The sequence below is a fragment of the Lepidochelys olivacea genome (genome assembly GCF_965140295.1).
Source record: "Lepidochelys olivacea isolate rLepOli2 genome assembly, chromosome: 3".
Lineage (NCBI taxonomy): Eukaryota > Metazoa > Chordata > Testudines > Cheloniidae > Lepidochelys > Lepidochelys olivacea.
The window spans coordinates 186,676,646-186,702,220 of NC_140413.1; the positions used below are offsets into that span (position 1 = coordinate 186,676,646).

The 25,575-nt window shown below is 39.0% G+C and overlaps 1 protein-coding gene across 6 annotated transcripts in view; it reads right to left on the minus strand.

Annotated features, from left to right (window-relative positions):
* Positions 1 to 692: 692 nt before the first annotated feature.
* CCDC88A (coiled-coil domain containing 88A) overlaps positions 693 to 25,575 on the minus strand; it is a 348,165-nt gene continuing 323,282 nt past the window's right edge. For 2 of the 6 annotated variants that reach the window (XM_084624211.1, XM_084624215.1), the window contains 6 exons: positions 23,549 to 23,632; positions 22,386 to 22,589; positions 21,992 to 22,063; positions 20,734 to 20,814; positions 11,802 to 12,070; positions 5,061 to 6,930 (listed from right to left, as the gene is read on the minus strand). In XM_084624211.1, the coding sequence (XP_084480337.1) occupies positions 5,920 to 6,930; positions 11,802 to 12,070; positions 20,734 to 20,814; positions 21,992 to 22,063; positions 22,386 to 22,589; positions 23,549 to 23,632 (1,721 nt within the window). In that variant the 3' untranslated portion in view covers positions 5,061 to 5,919. Of the gene's footprint in view, positions 1,639 to 2,245; positions 2,346 to 5,060; positions 6,931 to 11,801; positions 12,071 to 20,733; positions 20,815 to 21,991; positions 22,064 to 22,385; positions 22,590 to 23,548; positions 23,633 to 25,575 lie in introns of those variants that run through there. The other 4 variants (XM_084624216.1, XM_084624212.1, XM_084624213.1 and 1 more) reach the window with 4 other exon arrangements.

Sequence of the window (25,575 nt, forward strand, 5' to 3'; positions counted from 1 at the left end):
CTGATTGTATTGAAACAGGGTGTTTCAACATTGTCAGAACCACCCTCCTGCCAACCCCTCTACCCCCAATTTTGGCAAAATCAATATGATTTACAAAGTACTTAGATTTCGACGGAACTGCATTCTCAGATGGAAAATGTTTCTGTCAAAGTTTTTCCAACCAGCTCTAGTCTTTATAGATGGTCGTGAAAGCCTAAAAAAATAAATTATTACTACTTAAAACTATATATAGTTGCTCTGCCAAACAGGTTAAGGAATGTTGTGAACTTGGTGTAAATGTAGTCCATGGCTCTGATTCTGCAAACACTTATGGTCGTGCTTAACTTTACTTATGGGAATAATTCCATTAACATCGGTGGGATTAATCATGTAAAATTACTCATGTGCATAAGCGTTTGCTGGATTAAACCCTATGAAGTTACACAGTTAATTTGATTTTTTCATAGAACTATTAATGCACTTATTGATATATAAGAAAATAAAATTTTGATATTTAATATAAATTGGGATCGAGTGATAAGTCCATCTACGTTTCCCTGGGTTAACTAAATCTGCTTTTCTGTGCTCTTGCAAATGTCTTCAAGACAACAAATGCATACAAATATTTTAAAAGTACTAATAACATTTATCGATTTTAATGTAAAATTATCATTAACAGAATGTCTTATTAATAAAAGAGAATCTTAATGAGTGAACTGAGTGTGAAATGCAGATGACATTATTTACATAGTTTTTTGCCATAAGAAAACCTAAGCCACAGTCAGCATACATCAAAACACAAATTTTAAAAAAATAGTTAAAACACAAACATTTAGTGTAAGACAGTTTTATCCTGGGAATGCCATTTGTTGAAAAACTACATTAGGAAAAAAAAAGTCCTAGTAAAATTATTCTTGTCAATCTCCTGTAAAGAACTTCTGAACTTATCTGTGCAGTATAACTTGTGCATCTGGAAAACACAAGAATTTCTACATAGTGTGAATATTCCATCACTCCATCTTTATTATGGAGTTGTTCAAATGTTTTCATGTCGATAAACAGAATTTTCTTTTGCAGTATGCACCAAAATAATAATCAGCACAGATTTTTCTTTTAAAGAGCAACATCATGCAGATTATGCTAATCAAATAAGACAGTGAAGTGCCCGTAAGCTTGTGGGTTTTTTGTATCTGTACAGTAAATGTCCACAAAATACAATGGCATTTATTTCAGATTTACAGAACTAAATATAAACGGTTAGATTTTTGCTAATTATTAGCAGAAGCTGTAAGCAATCAGTGGCTAAATTCATAAACAAAAGATGAAAGACGTAGCATTTTATTCCTGGAGTAATTCTTGATATCTTAAATGGTTGGTCTTTAAGGAGATGAGAACTGTCCTTTATTCAGTAGATCTTAACAGTGCAATGTGCAACAATTCCTAAAACCGTCTAAAAAGTTTCATCAGTAGACTCCAGTAGAGCTCCTTGATTCAAGGAAGGAAGGAAGGTTTGTATTTCTTGCCTGCTCTATTCACGAAGAATTGTAAAAAGTTCCCTTAACGTTTTTTAAAATTATTATTATTGATTCCTATAGTCGACTGTCTTGTTACTTCAGAAACAAAGGCTTCATACTGAGACACTGAAGGACACTTTTCTCTCTGTGTTCAGTTGAAAGGTAGAAAAAGAAGAAAGAGAACATAAGAAAAGCTTAAAGTGTAGAAGAGATACAAAATTCAGAGTAAAGTTTCTAAAAGAACTTAACAGCATGCATCAGAGATTTAGTGAGAACAAGAAAAGGACAGAATGCCAAAGATAAACTTTACATAAAGGCAGTTTCCTTGCAATACAGAATAATTTGTAAAACTAACCTTTTTTGCTTTATAAAACTATTCTTTTGCATTTATCTGTCCCTTTCTAAATAAGTTCTAAATGATTTCAATACTGTTTCATAAGTTCATTTTCTTGAAGCTTTCTTTTATAAAGTTTTAACAGTTTTTAAAAGACATCCTAGAAATCTTATATATAAAATTGATGTCATTTTACAAGGAAAAAAAGTGTTAAAAGATTTCACGTTCCCTGCCCAGACAGGCAAACAAACCTAACTACAGCAGTCTGTTCTGGCTTTACTAATAAGCAAAATAGAAAGCCAGTTAAGCAAGCAATATTTACATCTGTTAATGCAATGTGCTCTTATTGTTATACATAATGCTGTTAGTTTGTTGTAAATGAAATTAATCTCATTTACATTTTGGGCAAGAAACTCACCACTTGGCCCATATCTCATGTAGTGGGTAATAGCATTAGGAGCTTTGTTGCTCCCTAGACCTGCTTTTTGAATTTCTGCTTTCTGGTATAGCTTCCACATCTGCAGGAGATAAAGCATTTCATGTTATTCAATTTGTTTAGCAGGACAAGAAAAAGCCCCCACTTTACAATACGCAGTTACTTAATAGTAGGATATACCTGCTCAAAGGTATAAAAATACTTTTTTGAGGGACAGGGTTGTTGAGGGAGAGGAAAGGAAGGAATTCACTAGAATAATCTACAGAGATATCTTAAAGGTCAACCTGTTATAAAAGTTCATATTTGCATTTTTAAAATAATTAAATATAAAATAATCAAATATTACTTTTCAAATCCACAAGAGGTTAAATACAACATTTAAATGTAATGGTCCTAAATCTGTGCCAGTATGAAAGGGCAAAACACCACTGAAATCAATGGAACTGTGTCCACTTACACCAGCAGAGATATTGGCTCAACTTTTGTTTGTTTGTTTAAACCTAACTGCTAGTAACACCCACTAAAATGGCTAAATTCAAGTCTGTAAAGTGGAAAATAACCTTTGCATGCAACAGATGTAACATGCACAATACAGTATCTTAACTAAGCGTTCATTTAGAAAAGCAAAGCTTCAAACAAACCTTTCGTTGCAAGCAAAATATTATTCCTGTTCATGGCAGAACAATTAATTAAATGTCTAATGTCCATTTTTGGCTGATGACCAAATACTCTGAATTACCATGCAAAATTTGATTTTTAGGTCTGGATTTTCATTTCTAAGGCCAGCAGGGACCAGGAGTTGCAGAGACATGGATCAAGAAATGAATGCATTGTATTGCTTTGTAGGAAGCCCTCTGATTGATCTAGGAGCAACACTGATGGGATCTGAAGGGAATCCCACAAAGCCTCCACAGCTGAAACAAGAATTAAAAGATTCAGCCATGATGTATGAGTATTTGTTAGGGAGTACAGTCCAGACGACTTCAGAGGAGAAAAACTCTCTGTGCATGAGCACATCTGTTTTTTTCCAAATATTAGAGCTGATGAGCAGCAGTTAATTTTTTTTGGTTGATTTTTCAAGGCAACTAAAATATTCCCTAATAATGGGTCTGCTCCCACTCCCATTAAAATCAATGGGGCAGGATCAGGCCCAACAGAAAACCAGGAACACAGGGTCACTTTTAAAATTCCTATGATCAATAGCACGTCAGAAATTTGAAAAATAAGGGGAAATAGTGATAGTGGCCCAAACTGAAAGAGGTCACTCCAGAACCCCAATGTGAAGATATGAAATTTAAAGGGGCTGATTTTCATTTATACAAAGCCTCTTAATATCACTCTGGTAGTGAAAATGAATATAAAAGAAAAATTGCATCCACTTTAAGACCCCTTTCTTTTGCCAGAGTTATTTTATTAGTTATCAAATTTAATTGGCGAGTGTGGTTCCTCATGACAGACCATCAAACATATCATTACCTACTATCCAATTTATAAATATGAAGGCAGCATTACTGCAGAAATGGGTTTGCTGTCAGTTACCCAACCCCCCAAAAGTACCAATGCTTGTAGTGTGCTTTCTGAGTTCCTGTAGGATACGTCAAGATTGTATAGATTTCCTATATAATTCCATAGATAATTTTTAAAATTTATTGTGCATATTTCTGTTCAACTGGCAGCACTGAATATGTTAAAAAATGAATTAAACACATATGGAACAACAAGAAGTGAAGCAGAATGAAATGACCCAAGACTGATGTACTTTGTGTGTGTGAGAATAAGAAGAATTATGTTGACAGCATTTCTTTTATTGTATTTAGGCCAGAAACCATCTTTAAAGGAGATACAGCAATGACATAATTGAGAAGCACAAGGCTGGACATAACCAAAGGATAAGTGAGAGATTTATCAGCCCATGAACTATGTAGGAGTGCAAACATGGTAAAGGAAGGCTATTTTATGTTTTGGAAGAAGCATAATTTGTTCCTTCGTGGAGTCTCTCTCAGACACTTTACGTTCTCCTCCCACCTTTAAAGGCAGTTCATCATGCAGAGGAGACCTGCCAATGGATTCCTCCAAAGTTCATCAATGATGCTCCTGTATCAGCTGACAATATTTCTAGAGAGTGACACAAAGGAATTACTGCTTCCCTCATGAAGAGCTATTCTTGCAGCACTTCTAGTCCTTGCTGACCTGGGACCAAAGGTATCAAATTTGGGTCCCCAGGTGGCAGTGCTGTGTACTGCCACAAGATTTCTGGCCAAAGAAGCACAATTTTAAAAGTTAGAATTCATTATTTTCAACAAGATATATTTTCTTCTCTCATGCAGGTTTTTATATAGCACAGCTACTTTTGATTTTTAAAACCTAAATATTTAATTGTGTTTCAATTTGTTAAAAAAATGCTGATGTCTACTTAAGGGTCCAGCTCTACAAGCTCATGCAATTTATAGCTGAAGTATGGTATAATTTTAAAGTTTGGGTGAAATTGTTTTAAGCTTAAATTGTTACCAGACTTAAAGTGTGATTTCAAGCAGTTGCAGAGATGCTAGAATTTTAAATAGCTTTTTTTCAACATTTTCTGTTTAGCTAAATTATTCCATAAAGCATTCCTAAATTGACAATTTATAATCAAATATTTAAATTATATTATTTCAGCTGCATTCATATTTAATATAGTCTTATTGTCAAATCTCATATGCCTCATTTTCTAACTAATCAATGTTTTATCTGCATAGGAAAAAAAAAGAATTTCCACCATAATTAGTAAAGATTTTTATTATTATTATACATTGTAAAAATTCTCATAAAACTATAGTGTTACTTGACTCCAAATAAAACAGCATATTGGACCACCTCTGTATGTCAGACATGGGAAGACAAACCACAGGAAAGGGAAAAAGAGGTAGAGGAGGATAATTTTTTCTATGCAACTGCTACACTTAATTTGATTGTTATATTTTTTAAATGACCATTTATGAATACTAACAATTGTTTTATTTATTAAAGTTCAAATATTTTAATAAATATGAACTGCAGTTCATATTTATTGTGCAAACTACAGGCACTGAATTATTTGGGCTACAACTTACTCCTTGAGCAAAATGACACACAAAACATAGTATAAATAAAAAGCAAAAGATACTGAAATCTCTCTAATTAGTTGGGGGTTTTTGCTAGTATTGTATACGTGCAAGAGGATAAACAGGCATTTTTGTATGGGTGATGCATCTGAAAACAAAAGTACAAGTGAGAAAAGTACCTTCCTGTTGGTAAAAATTACCTGGTTCTTTGTGCCATTTTTGGCAATGCAGCATGCAACTGCTTTAACATGCATTCAATAATGTATAGAAAAACAAAATATTTCTAGCAGGTGACAAATAAAAATACAGAACATTAGTTTGTATTAAGGCTTTTAGAGGCATGCAGAAAATATACAGTGCAATTAATGTTTCATGCAAGCTTTGGTGTGATTACAATTTTACATTTACGCATGCTGTAATACACAGCTGATTTTTATATCACCATTCAGAGGAAAACACCCACCCCTCATAAAGCTGCCAAGAAACTATTTTTTATTTTTAGTAGAACATTCTCTAAATCAGCTGACATTGACAAGAACATCGGTGTCATTTGTATTTAATATGACATCTCTCTTATCATACACAACCATACTCATACCAAACAGTTTGGTTATCTTCAGAAACCAGTAAAGGGGATTCAATCTTGCTAGTATTTACACGTGCAGAAGCAATAAATTCACTATTTAGAACTGACTGTGGGTTACTGTTATCAGACATATGGTCATCAGAAGATTGTTCATGATCTTTCTGTAAAGATTTAACTGATGAGACAAATGTCTCATCAGTTACCTTTGCTGTAGACCTTTGAGGTAATCCACTTATATTACTAACTAATTCAGTGTTAAGGGATAAAAATGGCTGTGACACATGGGCCACAGTAAATGACCCTGTGCTATCATTAGTTGATACACCAACTTTATCACTGAACACATTAGTGCTTGAAGTTTTGTCAACAAAATTTGACTTTCCCATCCTTGAATTCCTAGGCTTCTCAGATTTATATCCCAAGTGATCTGGTTTAATTGTATTACCTAAATCATTTTGTGGAACAGAATCTACATTGTAAGATGTATAATGAAAAAAATTAGAGGACTGCTGGTGTGCACAGTACTCACTAGATGCTGATGTAGATGGTGCTGGATCAATTGATACAGGCTGCCTACTGTCCTTAGATAAAAAATCATGAATGCTTGTTCTTCGAGTAGTTCCTTCTGCTGTAGAAATCACACTGCTTGCACGAGGTAAGGTAGCATAAGGGCTGCAATCTTTTGATTGTCGTTGTGATGGATTTGTTTGCACTTTTTGTTTGATTGACTTGACCTTTCCTTGAGTACCTGACGTCAATTTTATTGGAGAGCTGGTAAAGTACGTATCTTCAGTTTTATGCGGGCTGGGCCTTATAGGCTGTTCAGGTTTAGCTGACCTTCCATCTGAGAAGTCAACTGTGTTTTTCACACTTAATGATCTGACGATACCGCTGCTGACAGACGACTGTTTCCTTAGCTTTTCTTTTCCTGCCAACTCAGCAGATTCAGACAAACTTTTCATTACTTCATCTAAAAGATTCTCTTGGCTTGCACACCTTATCTGTCAAAACATATCCAAACAGCTTATTGTGTAGTTCTAATTTAATTTTTAAATTTACAAGAGAGATATTTCAGTCATCTTTATTACATGAAAGTGAAAAACAATTAGATTATTATTTTGTTTAAATACTACATTAATTTGAGTATGAGAGGGGTAGCTGTGTTAGTCTGGATCTGTAAAAGTGGCAAAGAGTCCTGTGGCACCTTATAGACTAACAGACATATTGGAGCATAAACTTCCGTGGGTGAATACCCACTTCGTTGGATGCATGGAGTGGAAATTTCCAGAGCCAGGTATAAATATGCAAGCAAGAATCAGGCTAGGGATAACGAGGTTAATTCCATCAGGGAGGATGAGGCCCTCTTCTAGCAGTTGAGGTGTGAACACCAAGGGAGGAGAAACTGCTTTTGTAGTTAGCGAGCCATTCACAGTCTTTGTTTAATCCTGAGCTGATGGTGTCAAACTTGCAAATGAACTGAAGCTCAGCAGTTTCTCTTTGAAGTCTGGTCCTGAAGGTTTTTTGCTGCAGGATGGCTACCTTTAAATCTGCTATTGTGTGTCCAGGGAGGTTGAAGTGTTCTCCTACAGGTTTTTGTATATTGCCATTCCTAATATCTGATTTATGTCCATTTATCCTTTTACATAGGGACTGTCCAGTTTGGCCGATGAACATAGCAAAGGGGCATTACTGGCTCATGATGGCATAGATTACATTGGTGGACGTGCAGGTGAATGAACCGGTGATGGTGTGGCTGATCTGGTTAGGTCCTGTGATGGTGTCGCTAATGTAGACATGATATCTACACCAGCGACACCATCACAGGACCTAACCAGATCAGCCACACAATCACTGGACCTAAACAGATCAGCCACACCATCACTGGTTCATTCACCTGCATGTCCACCAATGTAATCTACGCCAGTGGTTCTCAAAGCCGGTCCGCCGCTTGTTCAGGGAAAGCCCCTGGCGCACTGGACCGGTTTGTTTACCTGCCGTGTCCACAGGTTTGGACGATTGCGGCTCCCACTGGCCACGGTTCACTGCTCCAGGCCAATGAGGGCTGTGGGAAGGGCGGCCAGCACGTCCCTTGGCCCGTGCCACTTCCCGCAGCCCCCATTGGCCTGGAGCGGCGGACCAAGCTTTGAGAACCACTGATCTACGCCAGCATGTGCCAGGAACGCTCCTCTGCTATGTACATTGGCCAAACTGGACAGTCCCTATGTAAAAGGATAAATAGACATAAATCAGATATTAGGAATGGCAATATACAAAAACCTGTAGGAGAACACTTCAACCTCCCTGGACAAACAATAGCAGATTTAAAGGTAGCCATCCTGCAGCAAAAAACCTTCAGGACCAGACTTCAAAGAGAAACTGCTGAGCTTCAGTTCATTTGCAAATTTGACACCATCAGCTCACGATCCGACGAAATGGGTATTCACCTACAAAAGCTTATGCTCCAGTACGTCTGTTAGTCTGTAAGGTGCCACAGGACTCTTTGCCGCTTTTATATTAATTTGAATTGCTTAGGACTACTCATTAGTGATATTTTACCTCTTAAATTTGAATTGTATATAACTTTGAGCTATCATATAGATTGGCTATAAGGAAACATTCCTACCCTGGAAACTAGACGTCTGTGAAAGGCTGCAACTATCTGGAGTTCATGAGATATTACTTCTCCTCTGATATCAAGTAGCTCAACCAATCAAGTAATTAGAACTTCACACTCACATCTTCTCTCCCAGCTGCCTTCCTTTTCAATAACTAATTGATAATTTCCTTAACAATATGAACAATATGTACCAGTGTTTTGAGCCTAAAACTAGTGTGTGGAGTTCTGGATTCGAACCAGGTTCGAGCGGCTGAAAGAAATCCAATATGCAAAGTTGGAAGAAAGTTTCCTTTTCTGTTCAACTAGCTCCATCCATCTGGAATTCATAGGCTATATCTAGTAGTACTCAAAATCTTGACCAGGAGGAATTTTCAATTAAGTCATGACCTCATTTTCTCATGAAAAAGTAAAGAGGTGGTTTGGTAATAGCTCTTAAGCATCAGGGAATTCCCCAGTTCAATGATCTCTAGGACCCAGTGGTCTGAAGCAATGCTCGCCATTCTTGAAATCAAAAAGGACACAAAGTCCTCAAAAGATGGCGTAAAAGGGGAAGAAAGACAAGGATTTGGATACTCCAAGACTAGTTCTTTGGAGCATCCTCAAATTCACTGACTACATATGGCCCCCACCAGCAGGTCAGTCTACCAAGGTCTAGAAGGAAGAGCGTTGTCTCCCGTGGCAGGGACAGAATGACTTCTCCAATTGTGTGGGTCTTTGCTGGTAGCAAGCTCTTGAAGACGACTTCTGAAAGTGTCTGTTATGCAATCTAACTGAAGATTTCCTCTGAAAAACAGGCTAACTCAAGCGTAGCCACTGACTTTGTGCTTTTCTTTTTTTCCAAAATTCCAATAGTCTACAAACCACTTAAACACACACAAATCTATCCATATTCAGCAAAGCACTTAAGAAAAGGTTTAACATTAAGCATGTGAAATGAGACAATCATGGGGAACAGGGATGCATCTAAGCATGAGCTTACATACTTTGCTAAATCAAAGCTCAAGAGCATACCTGTCTTGGAGCTGAAATCATCTGTGTCTTCAAAAGTGAAGTCCACAACTTTTGCCTGGGCCTCAACTTAGAGACCAGAATTCCTGAGCCAGTTGGGTTTCCTAAGGAAGAGTCCTAACCAAAGTCCCACCAGTTTTGTCTAAGATATCACAGAAACTGTTGGAAACAGTCTGGCCTTTTTTAAAGAACTCTGGAAATTTCTGTTTCTTAACCCAGGAATGTACTGGTCCCCAAAAGTGGTTCTGGACCAGAAAAAAAATTATATCTGGCTATAACCCCCACCAATCATAATGTCAGGGAAGCTGAACAATAAACCTTTATTCCAAACATGACCAATCATTTGGACTCAATGACATCTTCCCATTTCTAGTTTTCTCACTTGCAACAGAAATCACAAGTGAGTACATTATAGGATGCTGGTAAAATAGATCAAATCCCTCCTTGGAAATTTCGTATGAAGGAATCAGGTTTCCTTGAGGCAGAAATACCACAGACAGGAGTGGTTCCAGACCTCTTTAGCTAGTTTCAACAAACCTTCATTGATTGGGAGGGCTATTCTTCCTTTCCCTTGGACTTCCAGGGAGTCCAAAAGTTTAAGTGGTGGCTTCCTGGCCAGGGGTGCTAAACCCAGAGCCCAGTAACATGTTAAACCACTGCCAGCAGCTGGAGTACCAATTCTTATGCTTATTGCTGAAAGCAGCTAAAAGGAGGTCTTTCTGACACCTCAGCACAGCTAACAGACCAGGAGGGGAGGGTGAAGTGAGTGACCTCAAGGAGAAACCATGACCCTCTGTCCTCCTGACATGTGGTTTTGCAAGATGGAAAGTCTGGCAATAGTTAACTATTGCTATACAGCTGGTTAACTGATGGAAAGTTCCCCTACCTGACTTGAATGTTTGGACACCGCTCAAGTTCCCTTGCAGATGGCTGGCTGGCCATTGGATGCTTGCAGTTATCCACTTGAGACCTCCCCCAAGACCCTGGGTAAATATGAATTTCTTGGGTGTTTTACTAACCTGTTGTGGACATGTGTAAGTGCTTGAGACTAAGTAAAGTATAGCTTTAAGTGAAAGCACTCTTGTATTGTCTTGTTTGTACCAACCATCTACTGGTCGCACGGCCGTATCTCCATTGATTTATTTCCTGACACCACCTCGCACAGGGTAAAGTTACTAAGAACTTTGGATTGAAAGAACCCCTGGTAACAATATCAGGAGTCACAGACACTCATCCCACCAAAACTAGAAAGATCCTAGCATCAATTGGAGAAGCTGAAACAGGCAAGACAGCCTCCTTAGATGATGCGTTAGAGGGGGGAAAACCTCTGAAGACAATCCTACCACTTTCTCCATCTTCATGAGGAGGGCTCTGACAGCAGTTCTCACTGAAGACAATTACCAGGCAGTGAGAAGAAAGGAAACCACTTTGGGGCATATGACTGCCCACCCAGCCACTACTGATGAGTATGCCCAGCTACAGCACTTAGGAGAGGAGCCCTCAACTTTTCTTTCCTAATGTGGTCATCAGGGAAGCAGCAACCACTTACAAATTGTTACGCTTTGTATTTATTTCTTTTAAATTTATACCAGGAGTGGATCGGTCTCCTTTTACTGGGGATGCACACACTGATTTAAGTACACTCCCTGCCATCTGAGCAGCTCTACTAATCCCAGATGGGTAGCAGCTCTTTTTCCCCACAGCACACTGAACCAGAATGCCACTTAGTTCCTACTTAGCATGCCATCTCACATTACATTCTGTAGTCTTCACCTTCCTTTTTCTGTTTTCCTTAACAAAAACTAAATTTTGGACCTGAAAATGAAGGGCTTTTCTACAGGAACATTTAGTTTGCATCAAGCTGTGGTGTGAATCTACCCCACACTAGCTTGCCACAGACTAACTGTCTGTATCAACACTGCTGACACTCATTATCAGTTCACTAATGCACTTTGATGTAGTCCTGATTCAAAAAAGACTAGATCAAAGTGTATTAACAATCTATTAATGCATGTCAGCAGGGTCCACATGGACAGATAGTCTGTGGCAGGCTAATGAGGGATATATTCATACCCCCAGCTTGCCATGAACTAATTACTTGTGTAGACAAACTATTATTTGACAGTGTCTCTTTAAAAGGATTTTAAGGGGGTCCTGCAATGGCACACGCTGTAAGTACCATATTAAATCTGTGCATAAATATAGGGTATTGTATAGCCCTAAAATTAAAATAATTTTTTAACTAACCTCTGTAGAAGTAATCTTGTTGCTTTCTTCTAAAAACTGCTGCAGAGTAACAACCTCACTTCCAGGAGAACCAGTTTTGATCTTCTGCTTTCCTTGATTATCCACTGTTTCAGGCATTTTTTCCTGGATCATGGGACTCGACTTAGTGTGACTTTTCAAATACTGGATAGGACTGCTGCTGCTGCTAGACCAAGCCTCATGTTCATGAAGCAGACTAAATTCTCCACTGCTGTGACTTTGTGGCCTACTTTGGTTGTTAACTCCACCTGCTTTTGGGTAAACAGTATTAAATATTCTATAATAAAAACTACATGAAAATAATTATTGAACAGCACATTCTGAACAATATCTGGAGGATTATTAGATGTCATTTAATAATGTCTGTTTATATACATTTTTAAAAACGCTGAAGACTCTAATTGTCCTATATTACTCAGATCAAATATCCTATTCTGAAATCATGTTATAATATGCAATTTTATCCCCTTGGCTTATCTGTTACAACTTTTCAACCTGACTTTTCAGTTTTTCAATGAAAAAAAAAGCCTTCACTTGAAATTTGTAAATTTATTTCCACAGTACTAGATTATAAGAGGTTAAATATATACAGAAGACTTTATGATTCAGTTCATGTTCAGCAACTCTGTAAAGCGTATATTGTCATCTGCTACTCATGTGACATCTTATATAAATGAGACATAAAAGGTGGAACATGAAACATATCATAGAATCATAGGACTGGAAGGGACCTCGAGAGGTCACATAGTCCAGTCCCCTGAACTCATGGCAGAACTAAGTATTATCAGACAGATGTTTGTCTAATCTGCTTTTAAAAATCTCCAGTAATAGAGATTCCACAACCACCCTGGGCAATTTATTCCAGTGCTTAACCACCCTGATAGTTAGGAAGTTTTTCCTAATGTCCAACCAAACCACCCTTGCTGCAATTTCAGCCCATTGCATCTTGTCCTAACCTGAGAGGTTACGAAGAATAATTTTTCTCCTTCCTCCTTGTAACAACCTTTTATGTACTTGAAAACTGCTATCATGACCTCTTTCAGTCTTCTCTTCTCAAGACTAAACAAACCCATTTTTTTCAGTCATCCTTGTTGCTCTTCTCTGGACTCTCTCCAATTTGTCCACATTTTTCCTGAAATGTGGCGCCCAGAACTGGACACAATACTCTAGTCAAGGCCTAATCAGTGCGGAGTAGAGTGGAAGAATTCCCTCTCCTGTCTTGCTTACAACACTCGTTAATACACCCCAGAATGATGTTTGCCTTTTTTTGCAAAAGTTTTACACTATTGACTCTCATTTAGCTTGTGATCCACTATGACACCCAGATCCCTTTCTGCAGGACTCCTTCCTAGGTAGTCCATTTCCCATTTTATATGTGTGCAACTGATTGTTCTTTCCCAAGTGGAGTACTTTGCATTTGTCCTTATTGAATTTCATCCTTTTTTTGTCAGTCCATTTCTCCAATTTGTCCAGATCATTTTGAATTTGAATCCTATCCTCCGAAGCATTTATGATCCCTCCCAGCTTGGTATTGTCCACAAACTTGAAGAAAATGACTCTTCAATTCTTCAACAGAATTTTCTAGAAAGGCTCCTCTAGAAAGGTTTTCCTTATACACCTCTACCCCAATATAACACGACCCGATATAACACGAATTCGGATATAACGCAGTAAAGCAGTGCTCCGGGGGTGGTGTGTGTGTGGGGGGGGGGGGGTTCAGGGCTGTGCGCTCCGGTGGATCAAAGCAAGTTCGATATAACGCAGTTTCACCTACAACACAATAAGATTTTTTGGCTCCCGAGGACAGCGTTATATTGGGGTGGAGGTGTATTGTCAATTTTAGTTTATTACAATTGTGACCTGAAGGAGGAACATAGCATTAAGTGCAAAAAATATTGCTGCTATATCAATTTTCTTTGATTTTCAATCTTTCTTATAGGATCAGAGTCAAAGATACTGATGAATAGTAAACTGCTCTCTACCCTTTTTGTTGTTTCTGAATAATGTAATTATATTTGAAGAAAGGAAAATTGTCAACAGTAGAAACTGTTGATGTACAATCTGGGGCACAAAATACCTCAGGGAATCTTTCACAGTAGAGAGTAACAAAATAAACAAGGCAAAAAACCGCTGTTCTAGTATTCGCTTCTAAATTACCAATAAACAGATATTATCAAGAAAGTACAGTAACTCCTAACTTAAAGCCGTCCCGGTTAACGTTGTTTCGTTATGTTGCTGATCAATTAAAGAACATGCTTGTTTAAAGTTGCGCAATGTTCCCTTATAACGTTGTTTGGCAGCCGCCTGCTTTGTCCACTGCTTGCAGAAAGAGCAGCCTGTTGGAGCTAGCTGGTGGGGGCTTGGAACTAGGGTGGGCTGGCAGCCCCTCATCAGCTCCCTTAAGTTCCCTGTGCGGCAGCCGCCCAGCAGGCTATCAATTGCTAGGCAGTTCAGCTGTCCCTCCCTGCACTGCCATGTGCTGCTCCTGCCCTCTGCCTTGGAGCTGCTCCTGGGAGCCTCCTGCTTCCTGTGCAGAGGGGGGAAGGAAGAGAGGTGCTAATGTGAGGGTGTCCGCCTCCTCCCGCTCCTGTACCTTATCTCCACAGAGCAGGGTAGGGACACGACAGGGCTCGGGACGGAGGGAGCTTGCTGGCAGCAGCTGCTGTATCAACTTGCTGATCTACTTAAAAAGACAGTGTACTTAGAGTGGGGTCAGCATACTTAAAGGGGCAATGCGCGTCTCTCTCACACACATGGTGTGTGTCTCTGTCTCTCTCTGCCATGCTGTCTCCCCTCCCTCCATTCGTGCTGCCTTGTAGAGTGTGAGGCTACATTAACAACAATATATCCACATTAGAGGTTTTTACTGTTAGGCTTGAGAAAGCCCTGGCTGGGATGATTTAGTTGGGGATTGGTCCCAATTTGAGCAGGGGGTTGGACCAGATGACCTCCTGAGGTCCCTTCCAACCGTGATATTCTATGATTCTGTGTTAATCCTTGAGGGCTCAGCCGAGTGCTAGTTCATCATTTAGCAGTAAGGCATTCCCTGGGAAATATCCCATGCTCTTACTTCACCACCTCAACCAAGCTTCACAATCATCATTGCTGTGTACAGTATTAAATTGTTTGTTTAAAACTTATACTGTGTATATGTGTGTATATATGTATTAAAATATAGTCTTTTGTCTAGCAAAAAATATTTTCTGGAACCTAATCCCCCTATTTACATTAATTCTTATGGGGAAATTGGATTCACTTAACATTGTTTCGCTTAAAGTATCATTTTTCAGGAACATAATTACAACGTTAAGCGAGGAGTTACTGTATTAGTCAAATACCTTATATGAAGTCTTATGAATGGTTGCTACTCTAACATATTCAGCATTCTTCAGTCAGCAGTAAATATAAAATCTTGTGGAAGCCCATCACAAACAGGATTAAAATGTTTTTTAAAAAATCTATATTAATACATGAAATATAGGGAATACTGCTAATACTCTGGTAACATTATCTAGTTTTCAAAGGCAAAATTTAAAAGTTTGTAAAGGTGACTGCATTTTATTCTATACACATCTCTATATATCTTGTAGTTATTTTGGTTAGTTTGTGTTGTACATTTTTACAGATTTTATTTCAGAGATAGGATGCCAGAAACACACAGACACAATACAGAAAATTAAGGAATATTATTTCCCTGTTTAAAAATGTAATTGAATTGAAATTAATTTTGTGGCTAAATTTTTTTTTTTTTTTTTTTTTAGAGAATATTTCTTTTTCTATAGTTAAGTCCAAAGCAGATTGCAAAGAGTTACAAAGGGATCTCATAATACTGAGTGCCTAGGCAACAAAATGGTAGATGAAATTCAATGTTGATAAATGCAAAGTAATGCACAGTGGACAACATAAAAATCCCAACTATACATATAAAATGATGGGGTCTAAATTTGCTGTTATCATTCAAGAAAGAGATCTTGGAGTCATTATGGAGTCATCACTTGGAGTCATCCCTGAAAACATCCACTCAATGTACAGCAGCAGTCAAAAAAACTAAGAGAATGTTGGGAATATTAGGAAATGAATAGATAAGATAGAAAATATTATATTGCCTCTATATAAATAAATGGTATGCCCACAACTTGAATACTACGTGCAGATCTGGTCACCCCATCTCAAACAAGATATACTGGAATTGGAAAAGATACAGAAAAGGGCAATAAAAATGATTAAGGGTATGGAACAGCTTCCATATGAGAAGAGATTAATAAAACTGGGACTTTTCAGCTTGGAAAAGAGACGACGAAGGGGGGATATGATAGAGTTCTATAAAATCATGACTGGTGTGGAGAAACTAAATAAGGAAGTGTTATTTATTCCTTCTCATAACATAAGAACTAGGGGTCACCAAATGAAATTAATAGGCATCAGATTTAAAACAAACAAAAGGAAGTATTTCTTCACACAACTCATAGTCAACCTGTAGAACTCTTTGCCAGAGAACGTTGTGAAGTCCAAGATTATAACAGGGTTCAAAAAAGAACTAGATAAATTCATGAAGGATAGGTCCATCAATGGCTATTAGCCAGGATAGGCAGGGATGGTGTCCCTACCCTCTGTTTGCCAGAAGCTGGGAATGGGCAACAGAGGATGGATCACTTGATGATTATCAGAGCTCCGGTACGAAACTGCAGAAAAACCTGAGTGTCTCTGGATTAAGTTTAGAAGTGTGAGCAACAGGAGTGATGTAGTGGTCGGAGTCTGCTATAGACCACCGGACCAGGGGGATGAGGTGGATGAAGCTTTCTTCCGGCAGCTCGCGGAAGCTACTAGATCGCATACCCTGGTTCTCATGGGTGACTTTAATTTTCCTGATATCTGCTGGGAGAGCAATACAGCGGTGCATAGACAATCCAGGAAGTTTTTGGAAAGCATAGGGGACAATTTCCTGGTGCACGTGCTAGAGGAGCCAACTGGGGGGGGAGCTTTTCTTGACCTGCTGCTCACAAACCAGGAAGAATTAGTAGGGGAAGCAAAAGTGGATGGGAATCTGGGAGGCAGTGATCATGAATTGATTGAGTTCAGGATCCTGACACAGGGAAGAAAGGGAAGCAGCAGGATACGGACCCTGGACTTCAGGAAAGCAGGCTTCGACTCCCTCAGGGAACGGATGGATAAGATCCCCTGGGGGACTAACATGAAGGGGAAAGGAGTCCAGGAGAGCTGGCTGTATTTCAAGGAATCCCTGTTGAGGTTACAGGGACAAACCATCCCGATGTGTCGAAAGAATAGTAAATATGGCAGGCGACCAGCTTGGCTTAACGGTGAAATCCTAGCGGATCTTAAGCATAAAAAAGAAGCTTACAAGAAGTGGAAGGTTGGACATATGACCAGGGAAGAGTATAAAAATATTGCTCGGGCATATAGGAATGAAATTAGGAGGGCCAAATCACACCTGGAGCTGCAGCTAGCGAGAGATGTTAAGAGTAACAAGAAGGGTTTCTTCAGGTATGTTGGTAACAAGAAGAAAGCCAAGGAAACTGTGGGCCCCTTACTGAATGAGGGAGGCAACCTAGTGACAGAGGATGTGGAAAAAGCTAATGTACTCAATGCTTTTTTTGCCTCTGTCTTCACGAACAAGGTCAGCTCCCAGAGTCTGCTATAGACCACCGGACCAGGGGGATGAGGTAGATGAGGCTTTCTTTCGGCAGCTCACGGAAGCTACTAGATCGCATGCCCTGATTCTCATGGGTGACTTTAATTTTCCTGATATCTGCTGGGAGAGCAATACAGCAGTACATAGACAATCCAGGAAGTTTTTGGAAAGCGTAGGGGACAATTTCCTGGCGCAAGTGCTAGAGGAGCCAACTAGGGGGGGGCGCTTTTCTTGACCTGCTGCTCACAAACCGGGTAGAATTAGTGGGGGAAGCAAAAGTGGATTGGAATCTGGGAGGCAGTGACCATGAGTTGGTTGAGTTCAGGATCCTGACGCAGGGAAGAAAGGTAAGCAGCAGGATACGGACCCTGGACTTCAGGAAAGCAGGCTTCGACTCCCTCAGGGAACGCATGGCCAGGATCCCCTGGGGGACTAACATGAAGGGGAAAGGAGTCCAGGAGGGCTGGCTGTATTTCAAGGAATCCCTGTTGAGGTTACAGGGACAAACCATCCCGATGAGTCGAAAGAATAGTAAATATGGCAGGTGACCAGCTTGGCTTAATGGTGAAATCCTAGTGGATCTTAAACATAAAAAAGAAGCTTACAAGAAGTGGAAGGTTGGACATATGACCAGGGAAGAGTATAAAAATATTGCTCGGGCATGTAGGAATGACATCAGGAGGGCCAAATCGCACCTGGAGCTGCAGCTAGCAAGAGATGTCAAGAGTAACAAGAAAGGTTTCTTCAGGTATGTTGGCAACAAGAAGAAAGCCAAGGAAACTGTGGGCCCCTTACTGAATGAGGGAGGCAACCTAGTGACAGAGGATGTGGAAAAAGCTAATGTACTCAATGCTTTTTTTGCCTCTGTCTTCACTAACAAGGTCAGCTCCCAGACTGCTGCGCTGGGCATCACAAAATGGGGAAGAGATGGCCAGCCCTCTGTGGAGATAGAGGTGGTTAGGGACTATTTAGAAAAGCTGGACGTGCACAAGTCCATGGGGCCGGACGAGTTGCATCCGAGAGTGCTGAAGGAATTGGCGGCTGTGATTGCAGAGCCATTGGCCATTATCTTTGAAAACTCGTGGCGAACGGGGGAAGTCCCGGACAACTGGAAAAAGGCTAATGTAGTGCCAATCTTTAAAAAAGGGAAGAAGGAGGATCCTGGGAACTACAGGCCAGTCAGCCTCACCTCAGTCCCTGGAAAAATCATGGAGCAGGTCCTCAAAGAATCAATCCTGAAGCACTTGCATGAGAGGAAAGTGATCAGGAACAGCCAGCATGGATTCACCAAGGGAAGGTCATGCCTGACTAATCTAATCGTCTTTTATGATGAGATTACTGGTTCTGTGGATGAAGGGAAAGCAGTGGATGTATTGTTTCTTGACTTTAGCAAAGCTTTTGACACGATCTCCCACAGTATTCTTGTCAGCAAGTTAAGGAAGTATGGGCTGGATGAATGCACTATAAGGTGGGTAGAAAGCTGGCTAGATTGTCGGGCTCAACGGGTAGTGATCAATGGCTCCATGTCTAGTTGGCAGCCGGTGTCAAGTGGAGTGCCCCAGGGGTCGGTCCTGGGGCTGGTTTTGTTCAATATCTTCATAAATGATCTGGAGGATGGTGTAGATTGCACTCTCAGCAAATTTGCGGATGATACTAAACTGGGAGGAGTGGTAGATACGCTGGAGGGGAGGGATAGGATACAGAAGGACCTAGACAAATTGGAGGATTGGGCCAAAAGAAATCTGATGAGGTTCAATAAGGATAAGTGCAGGGTCCTGCACTTAGGACGGAAGAATCCAATGCACCGCTACAGACTAGGGACCGAATGGCTAGGCAGCAGTTCTGCGGAAAAGGACCTAAGGGTGACAGTGGACGAGAAGCTGGATATGAGTCAGCAGTGTGCCCTTGTTGCCAAGAAGGCCAATGGCATTTTGGGATGTATAAGTAGGGGCATAGCGAGCAGATCGAGGGACGTGATCGTCCCCCTCTATTCGACATTGGTGAGGCCTCATCTGGAGTACTGTGTCCAGTTTTGGGCCCACACTACAAGAAGGATGTGGATAAATTGGAGAGAGTCCAGCGAAGGGCAACAAAAATGATTAGGGGTCTGGAACACATGAGTTATAAGGAGAGGCTGAGGGAACTGGGATTGTTTCGTCTGCAGAAGAGAAGAATGAGGGGGGATTTGATAGCTGCTTTCAACTACCTGAGAGGTAGTTCCAGAGAGGATGGTTCTAGACTATTCTCAGTGGTGGAAGAGGACAGGACAAGGAGTAATGCTCTCAAGTTGCAGTGGGGGAGGTTCAGGTTGGATATTAGGAAAAACTTTTTCACTAGGAGGGTGGTGAAACACTGGAATGCAATGCCTAGAGAGGTGGTGGAATCTCCTTCCTTAGAAGTTTTTAAGGTCAGGCTTGACAAAGCCCTGGCTGGGATGATTTAATTGGGGATGGGTCCTGCTTTTGAGCAGGGGGTTGGACTAGATGACCTTCAGGGGTCCCTTCCAACCCTGATATTCTATGATTCTACCTGTTCTGTTCATTCCCTCTGAAGCACCTGGCATTGGCCACTGTTGGACGACAGGATACTGTGCTAGGTGGACCATTGATCTGACCTAGTATGGGTGTTCGTATGTATGATCTATCTTACACTTATTTTAAAATAGTTTCAACTTCATACATTGTAATTGCTCCTATTTTAATATTTACTAAATGCATTTGAAGGTCTACTGTATTAATATTCTTCCCTAATTTGGAAAACGAAGGGCATAAAGCAGTGGTGGGCATGTTTTTCTTTTAACAATTTATGCGAGTGGTAGGCAACCTGCAGCTCGCGTCCTGCACGTGGCCTGTCAGGGTAATCCGCTGGTGGGCCGCCAGACAGTTTGTTTACATTTGCATGGCTTCCCACAGCTTCTAGTGGTCGCGGTTTGCCGTTCCCAGCCAATGGGAGCTGCGGGAAGCGGCATGGGCCATAGGGACGTGCTGGCCGCCGCTTCCCGCAGCTCCCATTGGCCGGGAATGGTGAACCGCTGCCACTGGGAGCTGCGGGTGGCTGTGCAAATGTAAACAAACTGTCTGGTGGCCCACCAGTGGATTTCTCTGATGGGCCGCATGCAGCCCGCGAGCTGCAGGTTGCCTACCACTGGCATAAATTGTTAAAAGAAAAACATGCCATGAATTTTTTATTTTATTTTTTTACCAGCCCATCTTACAAACAAAGTCATGGAAATGAAGCATAGATGGCAATTCACCTACACCATACCTTTGACTTCATGAAGTGAAGCGTTGTTATTGCTATTACTAGTGGATGTTCTGCCACTATCAAGGCTGGCTGGTCTGGAAGCTAAATGAAAAGTAAGGAGACAGAATGATAAACACAATTTTAGCAGATGACACTATACCTTTACATTCTGATCACAGAATGTTCTGAGGTAGGAATCATGCACTATTTCACAGGCTGAGCACGCCCATTGTCAACAAAGTGTTGTTTCTTACAGATCAGAAAGTGAAGGGATTTCCAGGCAGTCCAAGAGGACACTTTAGTAAAGGATGCTACAGGAACAGTAAGATACAAGGGAAAGAAAAACAGAAAACAGAGTGTATGTTTAGAATTGAAACAGATTTGTTAGTAGGAAACCAGGATTTTAGAAGAACACAGTGGCATGCAGAAAGCTGCTTGTGATTTGGTCACTTACAACAGATTTGACAAGGAACCTTGCACACTGTAGAAATGCCACAAACAGGAGGAGCAAGAGCATCTGCATAGTGAATGTCCTGTACTCCTCCCCAATATAAGCAGGGGTGCTAGAACAATTTGTATAATGGGGGTGCTGAGAGCCATTGAACCAAAACTGTTAACCCTGTATATAATGGAATCCACTTGAAGCCAGATGGTGCTACAGCACCTCCCCCATGCCCCTAGTTCTAGCATCTGTTAGTACAAAGGAAATAATTGCACTGTTAATATTTTCCAGAATACTAAATAACGATATTTTATTTCAATTTTGTTTATATTCATTTTAAAATATTTTAGTAAAGAAAAATAGTTTCAGTTTTATTTCTTGTAAGAAATTTCTTGTATTTATTTCTTTATTTAGCTTTTCCACTCTATATTTTTACTTGATGAAAAGACTTATTTTGTACTATGAAATATATAAAACTTTACTTTAAAATCAAGAAATGAATCACTGAAACGTAAAGAGCTTTTTAATGCAAGTCAAAATTTTCCTTCTTTCACAATTAAACCCAAATATATCTGAAAATGGGCAAAAAGAATTTGTATTCTGTTCAGGTGCATTTCATAGATATCGTCTACTAAAATACACAAGTTAGTGGAAAGATTATTTTATAGAAAAAGAAAAAGTATTAGGTTTGAAGAAATGGCACCATATAGTCAAGTCATGCGCAAAATATAGAAAACACACTCACTTGCAATGCTTCAATTCACTGTGTGCGCAAACATCGTTAGCATTCACATCATGTATTCTTAATTTATTATTTAATTCAAGTTCACATCTTACCATGAACTCTTGATCCTGTACTAGAATCATCACTAATGCCTTGTGGACTTACATCTTCAAAGGATGTAGTATCTATACATAGAGACATAAAACAGTATGTAAATTAAATTTCACGGCAAAAATGTAATATAAACATTTGTCATCTGTAAAATGTAATGAAATAATTATTTCAAATACAATCCATCTTTGCTTATGTAGCCTTTCTGTAGGAAAAACTCTAAGGTATTTTACAATACTAGCTATTAAACCCATTCAATTACTTCTTAGTACTGTAATTCAATTATTCAGGTTGTTTTCTACAGAAGAATGTGAAATATGAAGGAATAAAAACAGATTTATATACAATTGTTGTTACCAATATAATCACAACAGTGCAAAAAGCTTCTACCTATACCTTTATTATTTAGCAATTGCTTGGATCTGAAGCCTGAAGAAGAGTTGACAGTTGCAAAGTTGATAGCTGTAGTAGAGAAGGCCATAGCTCCCAATTCTTTTTTCCTTTTACCCGTAGATCTATCATCAGGGCCCTCCAGATGCTCAGAACTACCTGTCCATTGTCCTCCTGCTAGGACCATGGACTGCACCAGGTCATTCATGGCTGGGATGCAAATGAAAGCAAATGAATCAGCATGGTTGAATGTATTTTTTTTATTTTTATTTCGTATTGTAAAAAGTTTGACATTTGTCTAAGCATCAAGGCATATTGAATACTGAAAGCTACAAACACAAGATCATCCATGTTATGACATGCAATCAGCTCAATGAATGAAAAGTATTATAGGCCATACTTTCAGTTCAGATATGATTTTTAATTGATTTTATCAGATAAAAGTGCCATGCTTGTGCTGCAATGATATGCAATATATATGTTAGAAGCTTTGATATGTTGTTTTGCAAAGACAAATGGAATGAATAAGGGTAAGATGGGCAGAGGTGCTAACACAACATGAACTTTGGCAATGGTTGGGGTCCTTGTTCAGTGCAGGTTACTGCAGGAATACTGTATTTTGCATTATAGTAGTTAAAAGGATCTGAAAGAGATGGCATCCTATGATATACTGCTTTGTTTTACAACACTATAGAAGTGTCCACCCCCTTTTTAAAAAATAGAACATTTTAGTAAAGAATAAATGACACATATTCGAAAAGAGTAACAGACCACTTTATATCCTTGCACTATTTTCTCTATAGATTCTTTAAACCAAAAATTTAAGATATTTGTGGTTTATAAAATGCTTACTAAAAGTGGAATTTAAAACTATTCAAATGTCTATAGAGTGCACTGTACATTTATATACACATGCATGCACAATGTGTATATATAATAAATATGTATACAAATATATAAAATGTAATCACAATAAATCGAGTATGTATATATACAAATATTATTCAGTGCCAAGGTTTTTCAAAAATTCTTCCAGCTCCTTGTATTATAGCAGGACTTGCACATTGCAAAATAGTAAAAAACAGCACAGTCCAGGGGAAAGGTTAGTGAAAAATTAGTAATGGAAGCCGGTGTAGCCATTTAAAAGAAGCTAACTGTCAAAGTCTTACACATGGAGCGACGGTAGAAGGCCTTCATTTTGTCTTTTTCCTTCGGTCTGTTCCTCAAAAAGGGCAGTCTTTTCAGTGCAATCACTTTTATGTCATAGCATGAGGAAAAACGGAAACAGGGAAATGAAAGAAAAAAGGGAGAAGAACAGATGGAAGTTAAATGTTGAAACTAAGGATAGAAATGAATGTTTGAGTTTCAGCTATGTATGCTATGCTAAAAACTATTATTCTCATGCTGCTGAGTGATAATGAAATATGGAAACTACGCTATGAAACCTTCAATATACTCAGAAAAGCACTGAAGACAATGGTGAGGAACGTAATATATTTTGCAAGTGCAGAATGCCAAATTCTTGAAAAAACAAAAGTAACTTCTTTGCAGAGATTTATATAAAGAGATAGAGTTTTCCAAGAAAGTGGAAAATAGATTTATTCAAAAGGCCTAAAATTTGATTACTTTGTGATTTCAATAAAACATCCACTTTTCCTCTTTAAAAAAGAGTTTGAATCTTAATTACTTGCTATAATGTGTCTTTTCTAATTTGCTTTTCTCTTGTACTTTTCACTCATGATTTACATTTTTATAAGTTTTGATACATTATGTATTGTGCATATTAATTAAATAACTCTCTCTTTCACTCTTTGTTTCTGTACATTTTCTTTCTATGGACCACCTGTTCAAGGGACTATGTGAACGGAGTGCAGAAAACTGAAATAATAAACTACAAGTTTGTTATAAAGCTGCAGTGGTTGCTCAGATTTCCTGGTTGGCATGGTACCCTGCCAAATTGCTACTGGAAAAAAGTACCAAACAGAAGATTAACACCTCCTCCTGACCACCACAAAAAAAAAACAAAGAAAAAACAAACAAAAATGGGGGTGTGGTTATGACATTTTGGGGAGTCAGAAATATTAAAATAATACATGTAACATCTGCAAAAAGAACATTAAAATTATATTAATTATTACAATTAGAAAAAAGTCACAAGTTACTCCTGTCCTTAGGTTGGAGTGCAGTGCAACAGTAACTTGTTAATAGTGGACATCTGTGTCTTCACGTAGCATCATATAAATGTGTCAGCAGACTGCCAAGCATACAGGAGCAACATGCAAACAATGGAGATGCAAGGGCTTCATCTTTGACAGAAGGGAGCTCAGAAATCAAAAATTTCTTACAAATGCCCAGGCCCCTGCTTCATTTGCATGCTACCCAACATCACAATCTACAGGTTTTACATCTTGTCATTTGCCTCAAATTTGCCTGTTACATAGCCATTTAATATGCATGCACATGGATTTTTCTATATTTTTAGACACATCTGCTCCTTCTGTATTTCTCTGCACAAAAGGGGAAATATACCCTATATTTTGTTATATTTCTTTTTAGTTTGACGAAAATGGTGGTTCAACAGAAAAAATCAAAATGTCCAATTTCTGGTATCACCATTATGCAGTATTTCTAATACTGCTCTATTATAAGAACTATTTCATGTTAGAATTAATACAGCCATGCAAAATCACCATGAAATGGTACCAGGCCAAATAAATGCTACTTAGCCATAATTATGGTGTAAAAATAAAAAAAATTACTAGCCTGTCAAAAAAAAATTCCCTGGCCCCTAGTGAACAGGCAAATAGAATTTTGCATGGCTGGATTAACAATGCTAGAAATAGTATAATTTCAGCTACTTAAATCATAGAATCATAGAATATCAGGGTTGGAAGGGACCCCAGAAGGTCATCTAGTCCAACCCCCTGCTCGAAGCAGGACCAATTCCCAGTTAAATCATCCCAGCCAGGGCTTTGTCAAGCCTGACCTTAAAAACCTCTAAGGAAGGAGATTCTACCTTCTAGGCTTGGCAGCTGCAAGTGGCTCTTTAATGTGTCTTCTTGTGGGTCTTTGCAGCACCTTTTTAAACACAGTATGATTTAATTATTACCCAATCTAAGTTTATTAACCAATCAGGATGCTTTTACTATGTTATTAACCAATTGTAGAATACTTGCTCAGTCGTTTTGCTGTGAAT